Source organism: Notolabrus celidotus, chromosome 6, assembly GCF_009762535.1.
Source record: "Notolabrus celidotus isolate fNotCel1 chromosome 6, fNotCel1.pri, whole genome shotgun sequence".
Taxonomy (NCBI): Eukaryota; Metazoa; Chordata; class Actinopteri; order Labriformes; family Labridae; genus Notolabrus; species Notolabrus celidotus.
The window spans coordinates 4,983,796-5,002,609 of record NC_048277.1 but is presented as its reverse complement, the minus strand read 5'-3'; the positions used below and the strand labels follow the sequence as shown (position 1 = coordinate 5,002,609).

At 40.0% G+C, this 18,814-nt stretch overlaps 1 protein-coding gene across 1 annotated transcript in view; it reads right to left on the bottom strand.

The window, feature by feature from the left end:
* Positions 1-18,814, bottom strand: part of vps9d1 (VPS9 domain containing 1) — a 42,594-nt gene that overhangs the window by 12,695 nt on the left and 11,085 nt on the right. Inside the window, exons 6-14 of the mRNA XM_034685871.1 lie at positions 13,975-14,037; positions 12,547-12,599; positions 11,944-12,031; positions 11,785-11,870; positions 11,003-11,151; positions 9,260-9,622; positions 8,959-9,088; positions 5,409-5,614; positions 3,096-3,180 (exon numbers count right to left, since the gene is read on the bottom strand). Coding sequence (XP_034541762.1) covers positions 3,096-3,180; positions 5,409-5,614; positions 8,959-9,088; positions 9,260-9,622; positions 11,003-11,151; positions 11,785-11,870; positions 11,944-12,031; positions 12,547-12,599; positions 13,975-14,037 — 1,223 coding nt within the window. The remainder of the gene's footprint in view (positions 1-3,095; positions 3,181-5,408; positions 5,615-8,958; positions 9,089-9,259; positions 9,623-11,002; positions 11,152-11,784; positions 11,871-11,943; positions 12,032-12,546; positions 12,600-13,974; positions 14,038-18,814) is intronic.

The window sequence follows — 18,814 nt, the reverse complement described above, 5'->3', positions numbered from 1 at the left end:
TTTGAGATGCACTGTGCCCAGCCAACTCTTCAACTCTTCAACTCTGCCATCCCTGATCACTTCATACACACAACGATACAAAGAGACAGATATGGAGCAGGAGACGGTAAATAACATCAGTGGATCTAATAAATATCAGAACTGGACTGAATGAAAGGCTGGATATCATAACTCTCAAAGACATCATTTCTTTTGGAAGTTTGGGGGCCATGCTAGACGTCAAACATATGATAGTAACAATAAGTAATGATGTGCACATACACATGTCCAAGGGGCCTTAATCTTAACTTTGTAAGTCTTCTTTCAAAGCCCTAACCTGATACCGGTTCTCCAAACAACCCAGTGAATGATCCAGATCCAGGACTGAGACCCCCACCCACCATGAAAAACTTTGGCTCCCAGTTTGTTTACTGTTGTGTTCACTCAAAGTCTCCATCTGTGCTTGTACAATATTGATGCTAAATATTTTCGGTCCATTAATTCATAGATGACAGTTAAACTAGGGAGTGACAGGTTTGATTAGAGGCGACTCACTGCTCTCCGTCTTGGATGTGGTTCAGAGGATAATGTGAAAACACAACAAGAAGATAAACAGCTTCCTCTGCATCCGTGTGTTTGTCAGGGCTTCAGTCAAACTTTGTCAACACAGAACAATTTAAATTGGGTGCACAGTGCACTTTATGTTCTCAATTATGGGTGCTACAACAACCCACTGAGCCTTTGTCTGGCTCTCTGTGCATCATCACGGATTCCACAAACCCCTTTCTTCTACTCTTGCCGAAGCCTGTTGTTGGACCCTGGGTCTGTTCCAAATCCAGACACGACGACCCACTTTTAGGCCGGGCCAGGAAGAGGCACTCAACAGGGGGCAATAGACCTAGGAGAGCCCCTGCTGAGCCAGGCATATATGAGCACTGATGAGACCTGACAGGGCAGCTACCACAGCAGAGAGTCCTGAAATGATGTTTGGGCCTTTTCATTGGGACAGTAATTCCCTCTCCATCAAACGCATGAAATCAACAGATCTGGATTTTGAAGTGTAATTAGAGCTGGGTGAAAAAATCATCTCAATGTGGAGTTTGACATAAAATTTAGATAAATAAAAATGATAACTCTGCATCTAGAGGATGCTTTTACTTGATATGGATGGATCAAATTGACAATAACATTAAAAAAAGGAAGCTACAGTTGTCTCTAGTTTTTTGGTATCAAAGCGCGCGGCAGCGTAATAATGCAGACCAATTGTATGAAAAGGCTGCCGCTTGTTAATGACGATGTATAAGTTTTGAAATGAGATGCTCTTCATTGGTGATTAAAAAAGGTGTGTGTTATTAAAGGTGACATATCACGCTTTTTTCATCAATATATATTGGTCTAAGAGGTCCCCAAAACATGTCTTTAAAGTTTATGCTCAAAAAAACACTTTGAAATCAGATTTTGGCATGCCTGAAAACCCCTCTTCTTCAGCCCTGCTCAGAACACTCTGTTTTCTCTCTGACCACGCCCCCTCCAGAAGTGGATGTGCCTCGGCTCTCCGGCACGTTGATCTAATGTTTACATGTTGGCTGAATATACACGGCTGCTCAGAGATCGCGTTACTTCAACCCTCTGAATCTGATCCAGAATCTGATCCTGACGGAGAGGCGCCTGTAGCAGGACCTTTCTGAAGGATTGGTCACAGATTTAGTGTTTCTTGTTGTTTTATTTATCAGTATGTAGACATGTGTCTTGGTACACAGCTACGAACATGTAGCTATGTGGCTATGCTAACTAGCGCTAGCACTTATCCATGATAAGTAAAAATCCTCCACTAGATCTTCAAATCTGCAGACGTGGGGAGTAAAACCGACCTCTGCCAGAAAGGCAGCAGGACCTTTCTGAAGGATTGGTCACAGATTCTTTGTTTCTTGTTGTTTTATTTGTCAGTATGTAGACGTATGTCTTGGTACACAGCTACAGCTACAGCTACAGCTACAGCTACAGCTACAGCTACAGCTACAGCTACAGCTACAGCTACAGCTACAGCTACAGCTACGAAATGTAGCTATGCTAACTAGCGCTAAAACCGACCTTTGTCTTTATTAAGACAGCCTACAACTAGCATGCCTCCCTCCTAAGCTCCTTGTTAGCACACATTTGTGCAGGTAATGAAAAACGGAGGAGGAGTTGAGTTGTATTTTATACAGTCTATGGGCTGAACAAGCTCCCAGCTCTGACTCCGTTACAGACCGGATATTGTTGTTACGTAACAAAAACACGGAAGTCTGAAACGGCTCGTTTCACACACATTTACAGAAAGGTGGAGAAATCAGAACAGGGGCAGAATGTATTTTATTCATTCTCGGGGGGTTTGTAGACATGCCAGGGAAACATATTTCAGGTACAGAACCATTAAAAAGTCAATTTTGCATGATATGTCACCTTTAAAAACTCTGTGGAGAGTGTCAGAGGAGTGAAACCAGCAGGAACACAACAAGTTACACTTATTGACTGCAGCGCTTTCAAAACGTCACATTTTGAACTTCATTGAATTCAACAACAACAGCTTTATCGTTGAACACCACCAGACTCTGACATGCTGGCTTCAGCTTCTGTTTCAGAGGCTCTGCTGTTTGACACCGAGTGAGGGCTCCATGGCTTCTCACACTCACACTCACACACAGACACACAGCTCTACGTGTGTGAACGTGTGTCAACCATCGCATAACTTACCTACAACTTATGGCAGGGGTATGCCGGACGTATGATCCATACGCTGCATACGTACTACGACGTATACCAGCGTGCTTCAGCATGCTCTTAACTTATAAAAACTTACCTTTAACTTATGTGATGTACGCCAGCGTACTTGCCAATTTTTTAAGGTGTGACAGGGACATAACCAGGATTCAACTAAACAACCATCAAACAAGACTCTGCTGTACTGTAAAATGATCTGAGCCTAAATCAGTGAACTATCAGAGTGTTCTCTCACTTTAACCCTGGAGATGCTTCTTGTTTGCATGATGAGGGTGTGTGTGTGTTAATTGATGGTTTATAGACATATGAACATCACTGAGGGAGTTTGTACGTGTTGCAGCTGATGATTTACTCACATGGCAGCAGTTTTAGGAGCAGAGTCTACTTCATGGAGACACCTGTAATCCTCAGCGCAGGCACAGATCAGCCGCAGTGTCCTCACTGTAAGACAGCAGAGACAACATGAACCATGTCTTAGACTATGATCAATATACAACAATCAGCCACAACATATGGGTACGATGACATTCACAACATTGGAGGTACATGAAGTAGAGTGTAATGATTCCCTGCTTGAACTGGTGGTTGGACACATTGTAAGACTGCTAGTGGTGAGAGCATCTCCAAAATGTCAGGACTCATGTGATTTTCACAGTAAGCATTGGAAAGTATTGAAGGTTGGTACACAAAGAATTTTCACATTTTATATGTAATAAATAAAAACATAATTTACACAAAGACTTAAAATACAAAGTGAAGTGTAGCTTTTTTTTGTTGGTTTTGGGGGTTCTGACACCACAGGCTGCTGAGTGCTAACATTGAGGCAGCATCACGTTAAGAAGGCAGGCAGCATGATCCAGTGTGGGCAATATTCTGCTGAGAGTCTTAAATCCCTGACATTTACACAGAGGTGACTCTGCCAGGAAAAACCTACCTTGATGCTGTTTCAGACACAGAGCAACCTTTCATGGCAACAGTATTTTGTGCTGTTACAGTCCCTTCATTGAGATAATGTGCCCTACCACGCAACAAACATGGTTCAGAAAGGTCTGAGGACCATGACAGAGTTCAAGGTGTTCCCATGATCTTAATCTGCTCAAGCATCTCTGGGATGAGATACAAAAACAAGTAACGTTCACAGAGGCTCATCTGTGCAACTTACAGGGCTTCAAAGGATCTGAGGCGGATGTTTTGGTGCCAGATACAACAGGATACTTGCTTTAAGTCAACTTAGTTCTAAATAGTTGTGCGGCAGCTGCGGTAGAGTGGGTCTTCAATATATCTAAACGTTCAGGGTTTGATCCCAGGTTTCACTGTCCACATGCCGAAGTGTCCTCTCACAGCACACTTAACCTCCAAACTGCCCCGGTGAGTGGCTGTGCCAGCAGTGTGTGAATGAGATGAGTTAATACTGCTCTTTCCATAACAGCCTCTACCATCAGAGTGTGGATGTGGTGTGAACGGGTGAATGGGACGTGTAATGTAAGAGTGCTTTCAGAGGTCAGAAGACGAGAGAAAGAGCTACACAAATACAGTCTATTTATTTATCTGAACATTACCTTTACCTTTGATACATTTGGACAATTAAAGGCAAAGACTGCACTTTAAGTCAAATCTCATCAGCTCTGAATACATTCTCAGGATATGTGAAAGAATGAATAAAATGATTTTGTCTTTGTTATAAAAGGAGAGTTTCTGCAGGATTAACCAGATAAAAAGCAGAAAAATATAAAGCAGTAGGGTCCAACCAGTTGATTGCGATCGACCTGTCGATCTTAGACTGATACCCTGTCGATCGTGAGACGCTGGAAAAACTTTTCCTCCGTCTAATAATGAGGCATCAATCAGTGTATTTGCACTCGTTTGTTCCAAACATATCCTTATACACCTGAACACATCACAGAAAAAAACAAACCTAACTTCAACACATCATAGTTTAGCTATTGGCTACCTGTTGTGCTAGGCCTGCACTATGGGTACGTTGCCAAGCGACTCAACCTGGCAGGGCATGGCTGTGATTGGAAGGTGACAGCTGTCCATCATTCAGTTAGCCAGTGCCCTTTTCACAGCACGAAAAATGGCAGGGAGTAAACCAGCAAAGACATGTTATTTTCACCCTGAGTGGGAGGAGGACTATTTTTTTGTTTTCTGGAATTCAAAGTCCGTTTGCCTCGTCTGCAAAACAAGTGTGGCCTTGCCGAAGAAGGGGAACTTGGAGCAGCATTTTAAGATGGTGCAAGAACGCTACGAAATGGACATCCCAGCCAAAACAGCTCTACATAGTCAGAAAGTGTGTGAGCTAAAAAGTTAGCTGCCTCCTCCCAGTGCCAGAGATCCCTGTAAGGTAGACACATGTACTTTTGCCTTTCTAACTTCTAAAAGTACTCCATATTTGACCTTTATGTGGTTTACTTCTGTTTCTGTTGTGTTTAATAAATATTGAGGAAGGCCACTACTGCAGACCAGAACCTCTGCGTGTTTTTTAGAACTGTAGTAGACCTCAGCACACAAAAAAGGGTTGGGTTCCCCTGACACAAAGTCTGTAAATATGGTGAGAAAACCAAAACACACCACTCCTTCACTCCATAAACTATGTGTATGCTTCAATGAATTGACTTATGACACTCCTTTAAAGTACTAAACTAGTTCAAACCCATAATTAGACTCACCAATACATTCTAACTTCCTTTGTGGACAGCAGTCTGTGATGAGCAGCATGAGCTCCTGAACAGCAGACTCGTAGGGGTAGGAACCTTGCAGAGTGCTAGGGTCTGTGGGGAATAGTTTCGAGGGAACACCAACATCTCCAGGTGAAACATCTTTGAACAGCTTCATGCTCGTCTCGAAGGCCTGCTCCTTCTCCCTGTGGACCTTCCTGAGAGAGGAAGAAGAAAGAGAGGTCACCGGACTGAAACACAGGCAGGGAACAGATTTCAGCAACAAAAGGTTTCTAAATTATTTCATATTTGTGACAAAGCTGCAATAACTGCCTTCTGTGACAAATGTAATGGGTGCAGGTCAGTCAGGCATTTCAAGATAACATCAATAGTAACTTCACTGCAGGTCACTTAGAAAACAAGGAGCGCTGGAAGGATCTAATTTTGAGTGTTGGTTCAAACAAAGTGGTAAAGAAATGAAGCCAACGCAGAAGTGCCACAAACTACGGCTCCTTAAGGCTGGCTCCAAAAACCACTGAATCCCCGTTAGACCCCTTATTAAAGTTTACTGCAGAAATAAACGTGTTTACAGCAGTGTAGAAAAAACTGTGTTTTTCTATTCTTACAGCAGAGTGTGAATTTTAATACCAACTGCTCAAATCTTATTAAGTCTGAAGTCATGATTTTGAAACTTAATTTGCACACCAGTAATATTCCTCCAAAATGCGAGTCAGTCAGTGCTTTTGATATATTCAGTGATCCTTCATGTTAACTGTTTTCCAAGTAGTGTTTCCAGGAGAGCAAGACTTGAATTAACTTAAATATTCAACCTGACTAGTTTGAAACACAGAGAGGGAACAACAGTCATTAAAGCTGGGGGTAATTCAAGTGTTTTTTCTAGACACAGAGAAAATGTCAACATGGTCTACCACTAATAAGAGGAAGAAGGTTATCCGAATAAAGACTCATTTCTTGTCATAAATCAGTTTAGTTCCTTAGTGTCTGATGTGGAGTAAACCACCGCCCGCTGCACAGTTTGTTAAGAGTCAGAGGAAGCTGAAAGCAGCAGCACAGCTTCATAACTCCAGCATCTCAAACACTGGCACAGAGCTGCAGGTTAAACTGCACCATGAAAAGAGGAAACCATACAAACACGATCCAGAAACACTTGCCCAAGCCAAAGGAAAAACAAAAGACCTGCTCCAGAGCAGCACAAATCAGCTGGATCATTTCCTCATAACATGCTGTGAAAGAAAAATGAACTCTTCTTGAAACACTTTGCAGAACTGGCAGCTCTTCTTATTGTTAATATTGTGCCAGTAGGCAGAGGGACTGGAGCTTGAATAAGAATTTGGATGTCTCTGTTTTCTGTTCTCTGTAGAGTCCCTTACAGTCCATGTGTAGCTCACTCAGCAGGCATGTTGGTGAGAGGGAGAGAGATGTGTGTGTCTGTGAGAAATGTCCACCAAAATAAACCTTATTAGCCTAACACATGTTACTGACCTTTTTGGTCTCGCTTTTAACTGAGTTTCATTCTCATAACAGTTTTATTCATTCATTTATTTATTTATTATCTAGTTCAAATTTTAGTCACTTTTATTCTATTTTATTTATTTATGTACTTATTTGTTTTATTGTTTAAGTAAAGCATCTTATTTTCTTTTAATGGTTTAATATTTCAGAAATTTATTTTATTTTGGTGATTTAAATTTCCTGTGTTGAGTTTTAACAGCATATTTTACCTCCAGCGTTTCCTCATTAAGATATCATGAGAGCGTTTCCTCAGTTCGTTCAGCAACTTATTTTTTTATTTTTCATGTTTTTATTGATTTATTTTATTTTTATTGTTTTTATTATTGTTGTTGTATATATTGTGTTCTTAACCTTAGGATTGTGGGTGGGTTTGGGGTCAGGGCTGGGGTTGGGATTAGGATGGGGGGTCTTTTTTATATCTTTCTCTTAATTTATTCTATTTTAAGTTGATTTTATGAACAGCACTTTGTGTTACAATGTAATTGTATGAAAAGCAATTTATAAATAAAACCTGATTGATTGATTGTAGTGCCTTGCATACTTTTTTGTCTTTTTTAATTTCGAGGCATAAAAAAAACTTGAATCTTTCTTTATTTTATTGCTTTGACCAAACTCAAAGGCTTTACTTTCAAGAAAATGGGCAGGAAATTAATCAGAGGCTTTGTTATCACGCCATTTCACCTTAACAGTCATTTTGATGGCCTGAGGTGAAGTGGAAAACTATCCTGTGGTTGCACCAATCAAAATCTGACATTCTTCTTGGAAATCATGAACGCCACAAGAGAAGAGAGACAACCCGGCTTTTTATCAGCACACTATTTTAAAAGGCAGTATATGTATATGTGATCTAATGGGGATGCAAGTACAACAGCATGGCTCTGCAGTAGAAGAGTCCGGTGTTAAACTGGCCTGCTTGTCGCCTCAACATGTCCCCTATTGAAAAAATTTGGCACATCATGAAACGAAAGATATGACAAAGGAGACCCTGAACTGTTGAGCAGCTGAAATCCTATATCAGGCAAGAGCGGGACATTTCACTTTAAACTCCAGACACTGGTCTCCTGGGTTCTCAAACATTTAAAGAGTGTTGTTAGAACAAAATTAGATCCAACATGATTATAAACATGCCCCTGTCCAAACTGTTTTGAAACATGTGGCTGCAATCAAATTCAAAATTAACATCTATATCTCTTAGGACACTTATTTTAGTTTTAACATTTGCTATATAGACTTTGTACTATTTTCAATCAAACGTAGGGTTTCAATGATTTGCAAATCATCAAAACCTGTTTTTATTAACACAGAGTTTTTGAACAGTAAATATAATAGCACAGCACATTTGTAGACAGCATTGCATGACCAGCCACAAAGAGGTGCATGTACATTTAAATAACAGTCACTTATGTTAACTGTTCAAAAGTGATTAAACTGAAAACTATTTGAGGGCAATTTGAAGTACAGCAGCAGCATCTGAGAAGAGTGTGACACGTGGAGCAGTGCTGCCACATGCTGGTCACTGAAAGACACACACTGTATTTATAGCATGTCGGTCTAACCTTAATAATAACTTTGAATACAGCCTTACTGTGTACATATTGGTGCTACAATTTCAAAAATGTCTGCACAAATAACAACTAACAGAGAGTTCATGTATTCAAACACAACCTGATACTCTTTTATGTCCCTTTGTGTTGCAGCTCACTGAGGGGTGTGCTCTCTTGTTCTCTTTGGATCACATTGGGTCTTTACAAGTTTTGGATAAGCTTCAAAATGGCAAAATAAAAACTTTTCGTTTGCTGGGACTCCAAGTAAACCCAACAACCCTCATTCATTTTTCTGTTTGTATGACAGGAAACATCTGGAAGCAGAAAAAGTCAAATTACTCTGTTCAAACCAGTGCTTCAGCAGGGTAAAAGAAGGTCACAGAGCAACCCAGCTCTTAGAAAGCAGTGTGAAATATGACCTGTTAGGGGAAACTCCTCTTATTATGAAAACCTGTTTCAGGTCAGAAGTATTAAAGCCGTTCTACCTGAAAAGAGCTACCAGGGCGCTCCACAGGGGCGTGAAGAAGGCTTCCTCTATGCTGGCCAGACACAGGTCTTTAGAGGCGGCTGTGTTCAGACTCTCAAACGACAGCAGACACAGGGACAGAAGCTGATCTGAAACATCAAGAAGCACTTTAAGAATCATCATCCAGACACGTTTACTCTGACTGTTCATGAAACTCAGTCAAGTATTTGTTTTCAATAATAGAAATTATTCCTGTAAAAAGCCAGACTGGCTCCTTACACTCATGCAAACACACATCCATCAGCTCTCATCATGCTCACCAATTGCGATGTGAATATCTTTGACAACGGTCTTCAGGTGTTCTGTCAGCGCTCTCATCTCCTGCTCCTGAAAGCCTCCCTCCTCCTGCACCTGATGTACGGGGTGATCACTGGTCTGCTCTGAATCTGAGCCAGTTTCTTCTATGCTGCCATGAGGCTCGGCCCAGTCTAACTGGGTCAGAAACTGTTCCAGGTCCTCAAACGAGTTCTCCCGGTTAACTGGCACAGGGGGACGAGGCTCCTCCCCTTCCTCGTCGTCGTAGTTTGTTTGGAGGTCGTGAGAAAGTGAGGGGGAAGAGCCGGTGCTGAGGCTCTGGCCACCGATGCTGCTGGGCCCAGTCCTGACTGGCTTCCCTGGGGTCTCTGTGAGGAACAAACATTTAAGAATAAAGAAATGTGTTCATTATAATGAGCAACCTATATTGAGAATGAATGATGACTGAGCCTGTTGTTATACAATGCCTCAGCATGCCTTGTGTAGTACAACCCCAATTCCAGTGAAGTTGGAGGTCACTAACTGTTGAAGCTGTGGAGGTGGAATTCTTTCCCGTCAGACCACAGCACACATTTCCACTTTGCATCAGTCCATCTCAGATGAGCTTTGGCCCAGAGAAGCTGGCAGCACTTCTGGGTGTGGTTGACATATGGCATTCACTTTGCATGGTAGAGTTTTAACTTGCATTTGTAGATGTAGCGACGAACTGTGTTAACTGACAATGGTTTTCTGAAGTGTTCCTGAGCCCACGTGGCAATATCCTTTACACAATGATGTTGGGTTTAATGCAGTGCCGCCTGAGGGATCGAAGGTCACGGGCACTTAATGTTGGTTTTCAGCCTTGCCACTCGTGCAGAGATTTCTCCAGATTCTCTGAATCTTTTGATGATATTTTGAACCGTAGATGATGAAACCCCTAAATTCCTTGTAACTGTACATTGAGAAAGTTGTTCTTAAACTGTTGGACTATTTGCTCACGCAGTTGTTCACAAAGTGGTGAACCTCGCCCCATCCTTGCTTGTGATCAACTGAGCCTTTTGGGGATGCTCCTTTTATACCCAAAACATGACACTCAACTGTTTACAATTAACCTGTTCACCTGTGGAATGTTCCAAACAGGTGTTTTGGAGCATTCTCAACTTTCCCAGTCTTTTGTTGCCCCTGTCCCAGCTTTTTTGGAACGTGTTGCAGGCATCAAAATCAAAATGAGTGAATATTTGCCAAAAAACAATAACGTTTATCAGTTTGAATATTAAATATCTTTTCTTTTTAGTGTAGTCAATTGAATATAGGTTGAAAAGGATTTGCAAATCATTGTATTCTGTTTTTATTTACGTTTTACACAACGTCCCAACTTCATTGGAATTGGGGTTGTACATGTTTTAAACCTTGCTTGCAGCATGGCCCAAAGAAGCTATTTGCTAGGGGTGCATATAAAAAATCTACTCATCAGTGCATTACAAAGCGTATGATACTTTGGCTGTGTGCTTACAGAAGTTTGGTTCTGATTGTCAAGTCCCCCAACCCTTCTCATAACAGTCTAACCCGGGGTCAAAAAACTGACTCACTGGTGAGAAGGGCACAGACTGTCTCACCTTTCACTCTGCAGGAAATTCTGAGCATGCCCTGATGTGTGAAGGATTTTCTAACAGCTTCTAGGAATTTAAAATTGTCCAAAACTGAGAAAAAGAACAAAATAAATGTGAACCCAGTTAACCTGCCTCACAAACACCCGCCTCTGACCCTACCTGGATGAAGCAAGTTGTGAGTACTGCGAGAAGGCCTCAGCTGCAGGGCCGGACTCTGCGGCAGGCCTTTACTGACGATGGGGTAGAGCTTGTTGTAAATCCGGTACTGGTGTTTCCTCAGTAGCTTCACCACTGGGTGGTCGGACCGGCTGAGGACATAGTGCAATGGAAATCAATGAGTTAATCAATTTCTCTGACTCAACAGAATTGAATGTCTATAACAAATAGTGGGACAGGAGTTTGACATCATCCTGTAGATAGATGAGCACATGTCCACTGGAATCTATAGTGTATAGAAGTAAGACTGTAACTCTATGAAGAAAGTTTTTGTTCATGCACACGTATTTCTTTGTCATATAATATCTTGAGTGTGTGTACCAGCGAGCCTGAGTTACTACTGGAGCCAGCTCGTAAGAAAATAATGCACATGTCCTTCCTGATTTGACCTCTTGAGCACCTCTCAGTAACCCTTTTCCCAAAGCAAGTCTTGTAGAAGCAGTAAACACAAAATAAATAACTGAACCCAGTTCATGCCGACCTGCTGTATGTTTAGAGCTGTTTCCAGTTTAATCCTGCTTTTCATAATGCTAATATTTCTACGTGTACAGAAGGGCTACTATTGTTCAAGATGTTCCCACATTGAGCAGTGAAATCAGCTCTCCACAGAGTTTTTTGACAGAACCAGTCCCTGTTTTGTGTGAGCCTGTTAACTCCAGTTCAGACATGCTCAGTGTAAGCTAGAACACAGCTGTCATCTCACTGCTCATGCTGCAGCCAGTTACCTGAGCAGGTAGGAGACAAGTCCTGACACTAAAGTCACATCGCTTGGATTCTTCCTCATCTTGGCTTTCCACATTTTGGGCCACTCCTGAAAAAGACAAAGATGTTTGAATAACTTACCGTGAAGCGTTATAGAATATCTCACATGTTCATATACTTACATGGTCCTGCTCGTACTCCAGGACGTTGGTATAGAGGATACGCTGCTCTTGCTCCTCTGCAGTCATTGCTCCAGGTGCTGCAAATCTCCTGTGATGGCAAACACAGACAAAAAGTATTTACACACACACGCTCTGGTAGGACCACAGTATTTACCAACCTCTGAAGTAACCTCCCTTCAAAGCGTATGAGCACGAGGGATCAATACATTTACTGAATGACTTAAGCTTTGATAACAACACCAATAGATGACAGCTGTGTTTCTTAAAGGAGTCTTACACGTGCACTACTGAGCACTTAAAGGGACAGAGCACTTCTATTTAACAAAATGATATCAGGGCCTCATTTGAGGCACCACGAAAAAAAGAACTGTGCTTTATTAAAGAGAAATGAACCTTATAATTCTAGATTATAATTTGATAACCCATTCGTATTGTTGCATATAAGATAATAGTTGTTCAAAACACACAAGTCAGCTAATAACCTTCACCTAAGCTTTCCTTTTTGTTGTGGTAACAAAGTGGAAGGATTGAAAGACGGCAGCAGCTAAAGACAGAACACAGTTTTATCCTACTTGAGTGGTTTTTGAGAGAACCATGGTGTACCTGTTGGCCTCTTCCTGCAATCTTAGTCTTCTCTCCTCCATCTTTCGCTGGAGCTAATGATGCAACAATCGTTAAGGGAAAACTTCTGAACATCATAGTTCCCTCATGAAACAGCCGTCAGGGATGATGATTTGAGTTTAAATCAGGGACATGTCACTCTTACAGCTCAAAAAACTTTGAAAACCTGCAGCCAAAAAAACACGTTTTTACAAACTGGTCATCGGGTCGTTTACATCAGGGGTTCCCAAAGTATTGGTCGGGACCCCCTCCGAGGTCGCGAGACACAAATAGGGGGTCGTGAGATGTCTTCCAGAATGTTTTTCTTTAAGTTATCTAAAAATAGTACATTTTAACCATCATAGTGAAAAAATAGACAAAAATAGTAGCTAAATTAGAAATATTGAAAATAGAAAATGTAATGAATTTTCTGCCTTTCTTTTCTCCAGATGACTCCTAAGTTTAGGGTTAGAGAACAGTTAATTAGCAAAAGCATCAGTAGCAGCAGGTTAATTCATAACAGCACAGGAAACATGACACAGACACATGATCATATAGGTAGGGTCATTTTCTGCAGACCAGCTAAATGAAGCCACATTAAATCACTGTGAGGGACAGTGGGGGTCACAAATCTTTGGCACTGGTATTTTGGGGGTCATGGGCTGAAAAGTTTGAGAACCCCTGGTTTACATGGTCTAAACGTGAATGTTGGGGCACAAAGTTAGCTCAAAGGTTAAATTGCACACCCCGTGTAGGGGCCACAGCCCTTCAAGCAGCAGCCCCAGTTTCAAGACCCACCCTTGGCCATTTGCTCATCCCTACTCTCTAATCCTTATTACTGATTCCATCCACTGTCCTCTCCTCTAAATAAAGGCACTAAAAGCCCCCAAAAATATATTAAAATAAAGTTATTAACATGTTTAAAGGTAGACTTTGAAACACATTGCCTCTGTTTGGGTTTCATAGGGCTGTGAAACTGGGAGATCCAGACCAAAACAGAGCAAAAATCTCAAATGACCTCTGGAACCACATTTTAAAATCATAAATGTGTGTGAGCCTTCCTCTCGTCTTGCATTGTGTAATTGTATTTTAACGAAATTAAAAACTACTAAAGCCATGGGGTTCACATTTAAATAATGTTACTCACCATTTCTGACCTAGGAACAAAAACCTTGAAGTTGATAAGGCCTCACATGCCAGAGTAGATATGAGAGATATAACATGATCTTCAGCCTTTACACACATATTTCCTCTGTGGATCATTTCTGCTGTGTCTCTGCTCCAGCTCACCCTCACTGAGCCCAAACAAGAGATTCAGAAAGCTAAAAAAAAAAAGGTAACAAGCTTGTTTTGAAGCTAGCCCTCAACAGAAAACATGGACACTTGTTTAAAACAGTGAAAATGGGACACAGACTGACAACATAAGGATACAGCATCCTGTCTGGCTTTGGCTATGATGAGGTTCTCCATCATCTGCCGCTGGAGCGAGAGTGTCTGCATCGGAAAAGAGAAGAGAAAATAAAGTTATGAACGTGCATTCAAATAATTTATAGGTGGGCAATAAAAAGTATAACAAACTGAATTATTAACATGTCAAATGAATCTGTAAAAATCATGTTCACTTCAATAAAAAGAAGGTAGGAAAACTTTTGGAGAAAAAAGACATCACAGGATTATCTGAACTTTCTGAGGTAAAAACATATATCGTTAGAAATGAGGACACTAAACATTCAACTCCACTCATTTTTATTTATGTAGCACCTTTCAAGCATGCAGCCCGAAGTGCTTCACAAAAGAACAGAGACAGAAAACAGCTATAGATAAAATGATACAAGACTAGAACAAGAGAGGAATATGATATGAATAACTTTAAATAAAACAAAAATCATGGTATTTGGAAACAATAAATGTAACAATAACATACAAGTACAGACTGGGGGGGGGGTCAACATAGAAAGACTACATGAACATAAATTCCTTGGTGTAATAATAGATGAAAACATTTGCTGGAAACTTCACATAAAACACGTTCAATCCAAGCTGTCCAGAAGCATTTCAGTTCTGGCCAAAGCCAGGAACATTCTGGATCATAAATCACTACTTATTCTCTACTGTTCACTTATTTCACCAGATCTCAGTTACTGTGCTGAGGTTTGGGGAAACAACATAATCCAGTTCAGGAAGAGGTGTAAAGAAGTCATTTTCATGAGGTACAAGGAGGAATACAAGTGTTGAGAATCATCAGGGATTTGCTTTTGATTGCGTAAGTATGAAGACAGGGGATGAAGATTTGTTTTGTAGGAATGCACTCCTATAATGTCATAAAATGGTGAATAAAGGGGAAGGATTAGATCATTTTTAACTTCTTCATACTCTTTTTCGCCCATGAAAAGTAAAATGTTTCAGTGCTTGCAAATGGAACTGAGTGATTTTGGGGTTTTTTGTGTAACTATTCCTTCTTTTTTACTTGTATGTTTGTATAACTACTTCTTCTATTTTACTTGTTTGTTTGTATAACTATTTCTTCTTTTTTTACATGTATAGTTTTTTCTATTTTACTTTTACAAGTTCGAAATAAAGACATCAAATAAAATAAAAAATAAAAATGTAATAAAATCAATTAAAATAAGTCCAAAAATAAAATAAAATAAAATAAAATAAAATAATGAAAAAAAGAAGAAGATAGAATAAAATAAAATAAATAAATGACGTTGCTTAAACAATTGTAATAAAAGTAGAAGTAAAAGTAATAATGAAGTCCAGGGCTAAAAGGAAATTACTACAAGTTAAAAGCCAGATTAAAAATTCACACAAAGTTGCCCACATAAAATCTACAGACACTTAAAATGTAACTGAGTGATATCATAAAGGGGAAATCCAGTTATCTTCTCTATCCACAGTCTGGGTCCAGGACTAAAAACAAACCATCAGCACTCTGTAACTCAAGTAACTGTGAAGGATCCTTCCACCCCCTTATTATAACCCGGGATAGGAATTTCAGACATCATACAAGTTACTGATCAGTATCAATCAGTATCATTGAGTTCACACCTGATGTGGTCTCATAAGGATCTTAATATATTACTGAAGTAAAATAATGCTGTGAAGATCGCAGTTTGACCAGGGTTCCCACTCTTTTCCAGAGATCATTTTCCAGGACATTTCAAGGACATTTTCAGTGATGATCAAGCTGGTATGACAGTCTAAATTAAGTTCCAAATTTAGTTCCTAAATAATCTAATATGTTCCTCTCAGTGGAAGTCTACATTGAAAGTCTATGGCTATCCATGAAATCATCTCTTACATGCTTAAAAATGATAGCAAATTGATTATAGAATAATGCAACCACAGATGTACAGCACTTCACTTTATTGGTGCAACCAAGTAACAATGATGGCCAACTCTCATCTCAGCTTTCTATTTTCTCAAAAAATATAAAATTAGCTAAGAAAAAAACAAAAGAGCCAGCAAAGGAATCTGGAAGCTGCCTTACTGAAATAAATAAATAAATAATAATCCGAGGATCAGTGCATAAATTGACCTAAATAGAACTAAATGACAATAAATGGCCACAAATGTTGAATGGGGATGTGTTTTTTTTAACTTTGTCAGGTCGCACGCAGTCATGTTGGAATAATTTTCCAGGACAATCTGTGATTTTCCAGGACATTTTACTTTTTCTCCCATTTTCCAGGTGTTTTCCAGTACTGGAAACCTAGTCAACTATTTTCCAGGTTTTCCAGGACGCGTGGGAACCCTGTTGACGTTTCCTGCTCAACTCGGGGAGACACATCAGAAACGCTCATTAGTTTACCTTTAAAAACGCCTTCAGTTTTCTCCAGTAAGCACGAAGCTTCACCTGACGCCGAAACATTTTCAGTATCTAAATACATGAAATAAGAAGACTTCAACAGCACTCACACTTCAACAGCACCCAGACTTCACATCAGAACGAATTAAATCAGCCTACAGACCGATGAAAGGTTGAAATCGAGAAAACCGTCAATCATTATCAATCTTACCATCTTTCGTCAGTTCAGCGGAACACTGTTCTTTAAAGAAATAAAAAAGACAAATGGAGACAGTTTTCTTTCAACTATCAACACTAAAAAACTCCAACAGGTGGAAAGTTATCTTCACTTCCCCTCACTCTGCTCAGGTAACATTTCAGCTCAACATCAACAACCGGCTGCAGCACCTGACGAGCTACCACACCGGAAGTTCGACACGCCTTCAAAATAAAGGCACATGAGAAGTTGGTCCAACTGGTTAGGTGAGACAATCTACATGTATATAAAACAAATTACACATAACTGCGAAACTATGTTTGGTAAGTTAATTCTACAAACATCCACCAGCTGGCATCAGGAAGCCATTTTCAGATTTTTAATGTTTATGTAAAAGCATTATTAAAATGAGCTGCAATCAGTGCAGAACATAGACAGTGCCCTCTTGGATTCCATTGTAGTAGATCAAATGTTAAAAATTGCCTTCTATGGTGCCTTTTTAGAAGAAACTGCATGAAAAAGTGCCCACTGAATGCCCCGCCTATGTAAAAAACATTTAAAAACTGCCCTCTGGATTCCCCTAAAATGTATAAAACACAAAAAGTGCCCTCTGCATGTCCCTATAATGTATTAAGTGTAAAAAAGGGCCCTCTGCATGTCCCTATAATGTATAAAGTGTAAAAAAGGGCCCTCTGCATGTCCCTATGATGTATAAAGAGTAAAAAAGTGCCCTCTGCATGTCCCTATAATGTATAAAGTGTAAAAAAGGGCCCTCTGCATGTCCCTATAATGTATAAAGTGTAAAAAAGGGCCCTCTGCATGTCCCTATAATGTATAAAGTGTAAAAAAGGGCCCTCTGCATGTCCCTATAATGTATAAAGTGTAAAAAAGTGCCCTCTGCATGTCCCTATAATGTATAAAGTGTAAAAAAGGGCCCTCTGCATGTCCCTATAATGTATAAAGTGTAAAAAAGGGCCCTCTGCATGTCCCTATAATGTATAAAGTGTAAAAAAGGGCCCTCTGCATGTCCCTATAATGTATAAAGTGTAAAAAAAAAGGGCCCTCTCGATGCCACTCCAATGTATTAAATGTAAAAAAGGGCCTTCTGCATGTCCCTATAATGTATAAAGTGTAAAAAAAAGGGCCCTCTGCATGACCCTATAATGTATAAAGTGTAAAAAAGGGCCCTCTGCATGTCCCTATAATGTATAAAGTGTAAAAAAGGGCCCTCTGCATGTCCCTATAATGTATAAAGTGTAAAAAAGGGCCCTCTGCATGTCCCTATAATGTATAAAGTGTAAAAAAGGGCCCTCTGCATGTCCCTATAATGTATAAAGCGTAAAAAAAGTGCCCTCTGCATGTCCCTATAATGTATAAAGTGTAAAAAAGGGCCCTCTGCATGTCCCTATAATGTATAAAGTGTAAAAAAGGGCCCTCTGCATGTCCCTATAATGTATAAAGTGTAAAAAAAAAAAGGGCCCTCTCGATGCCACTCCAATGTATTAAATGTAAAAAAGTGACCTCTGGATGACCACCAAATGTATAAAGCATAAAAAAGTGACCTTTGGATACCCATGTAGTGTATTTTTAGATGTTACTACCTCTAGCAACTGAGGACTATCTGTGGGTCTTTTAGATATACATTAAATATTATTGGGGTTTATGTCACTACAGTTAGTTTTTTATCATGGTGTACATATGTCAAAGTGTTAATATTTTCAATTAGTTCAGTTTTAATTAGTTTTTGATACTAAAAAGAGGTACTGGGACAATATAATTGACAGCTATGTTGAAAAATGCATGTGTGTTCATGGTAAGTGGAAGGGGCAAGAAGTCAGATCTCTGGCACAACCAACTGTATAACCTCTTTGCATGTCTTGGCTCCAAATTACATCATCAGTGCAATATGTCCGCAGAGATTGAGGCAGTAATTAGCTAAAAACATGTTTTACTATAGAAGGAGATGAAGGCGCATCACCCATATTCATATACAGTACATGGTTCAGACCAAGTGGTTATTTCTGGTATTAAAACAAAACCAATGTATGAGTGCAAAAAACTTCAGGTCTCCGAGTATCCACTTAAGCCAAGGAAACGCCATCAAGTCCTATAACAGAACGGCCATCTTTCATGACACTTCACAGAGAAAATGCTGACGATAAGGTGCTTCTTGACCAGAAGTTCCAGGAACTTGTAGTTTCAGGAACTACTCTTCCAGGCACTAAATGATTCCAGTGGCTCAAGTGTTGTCTGCTTTACGGCAG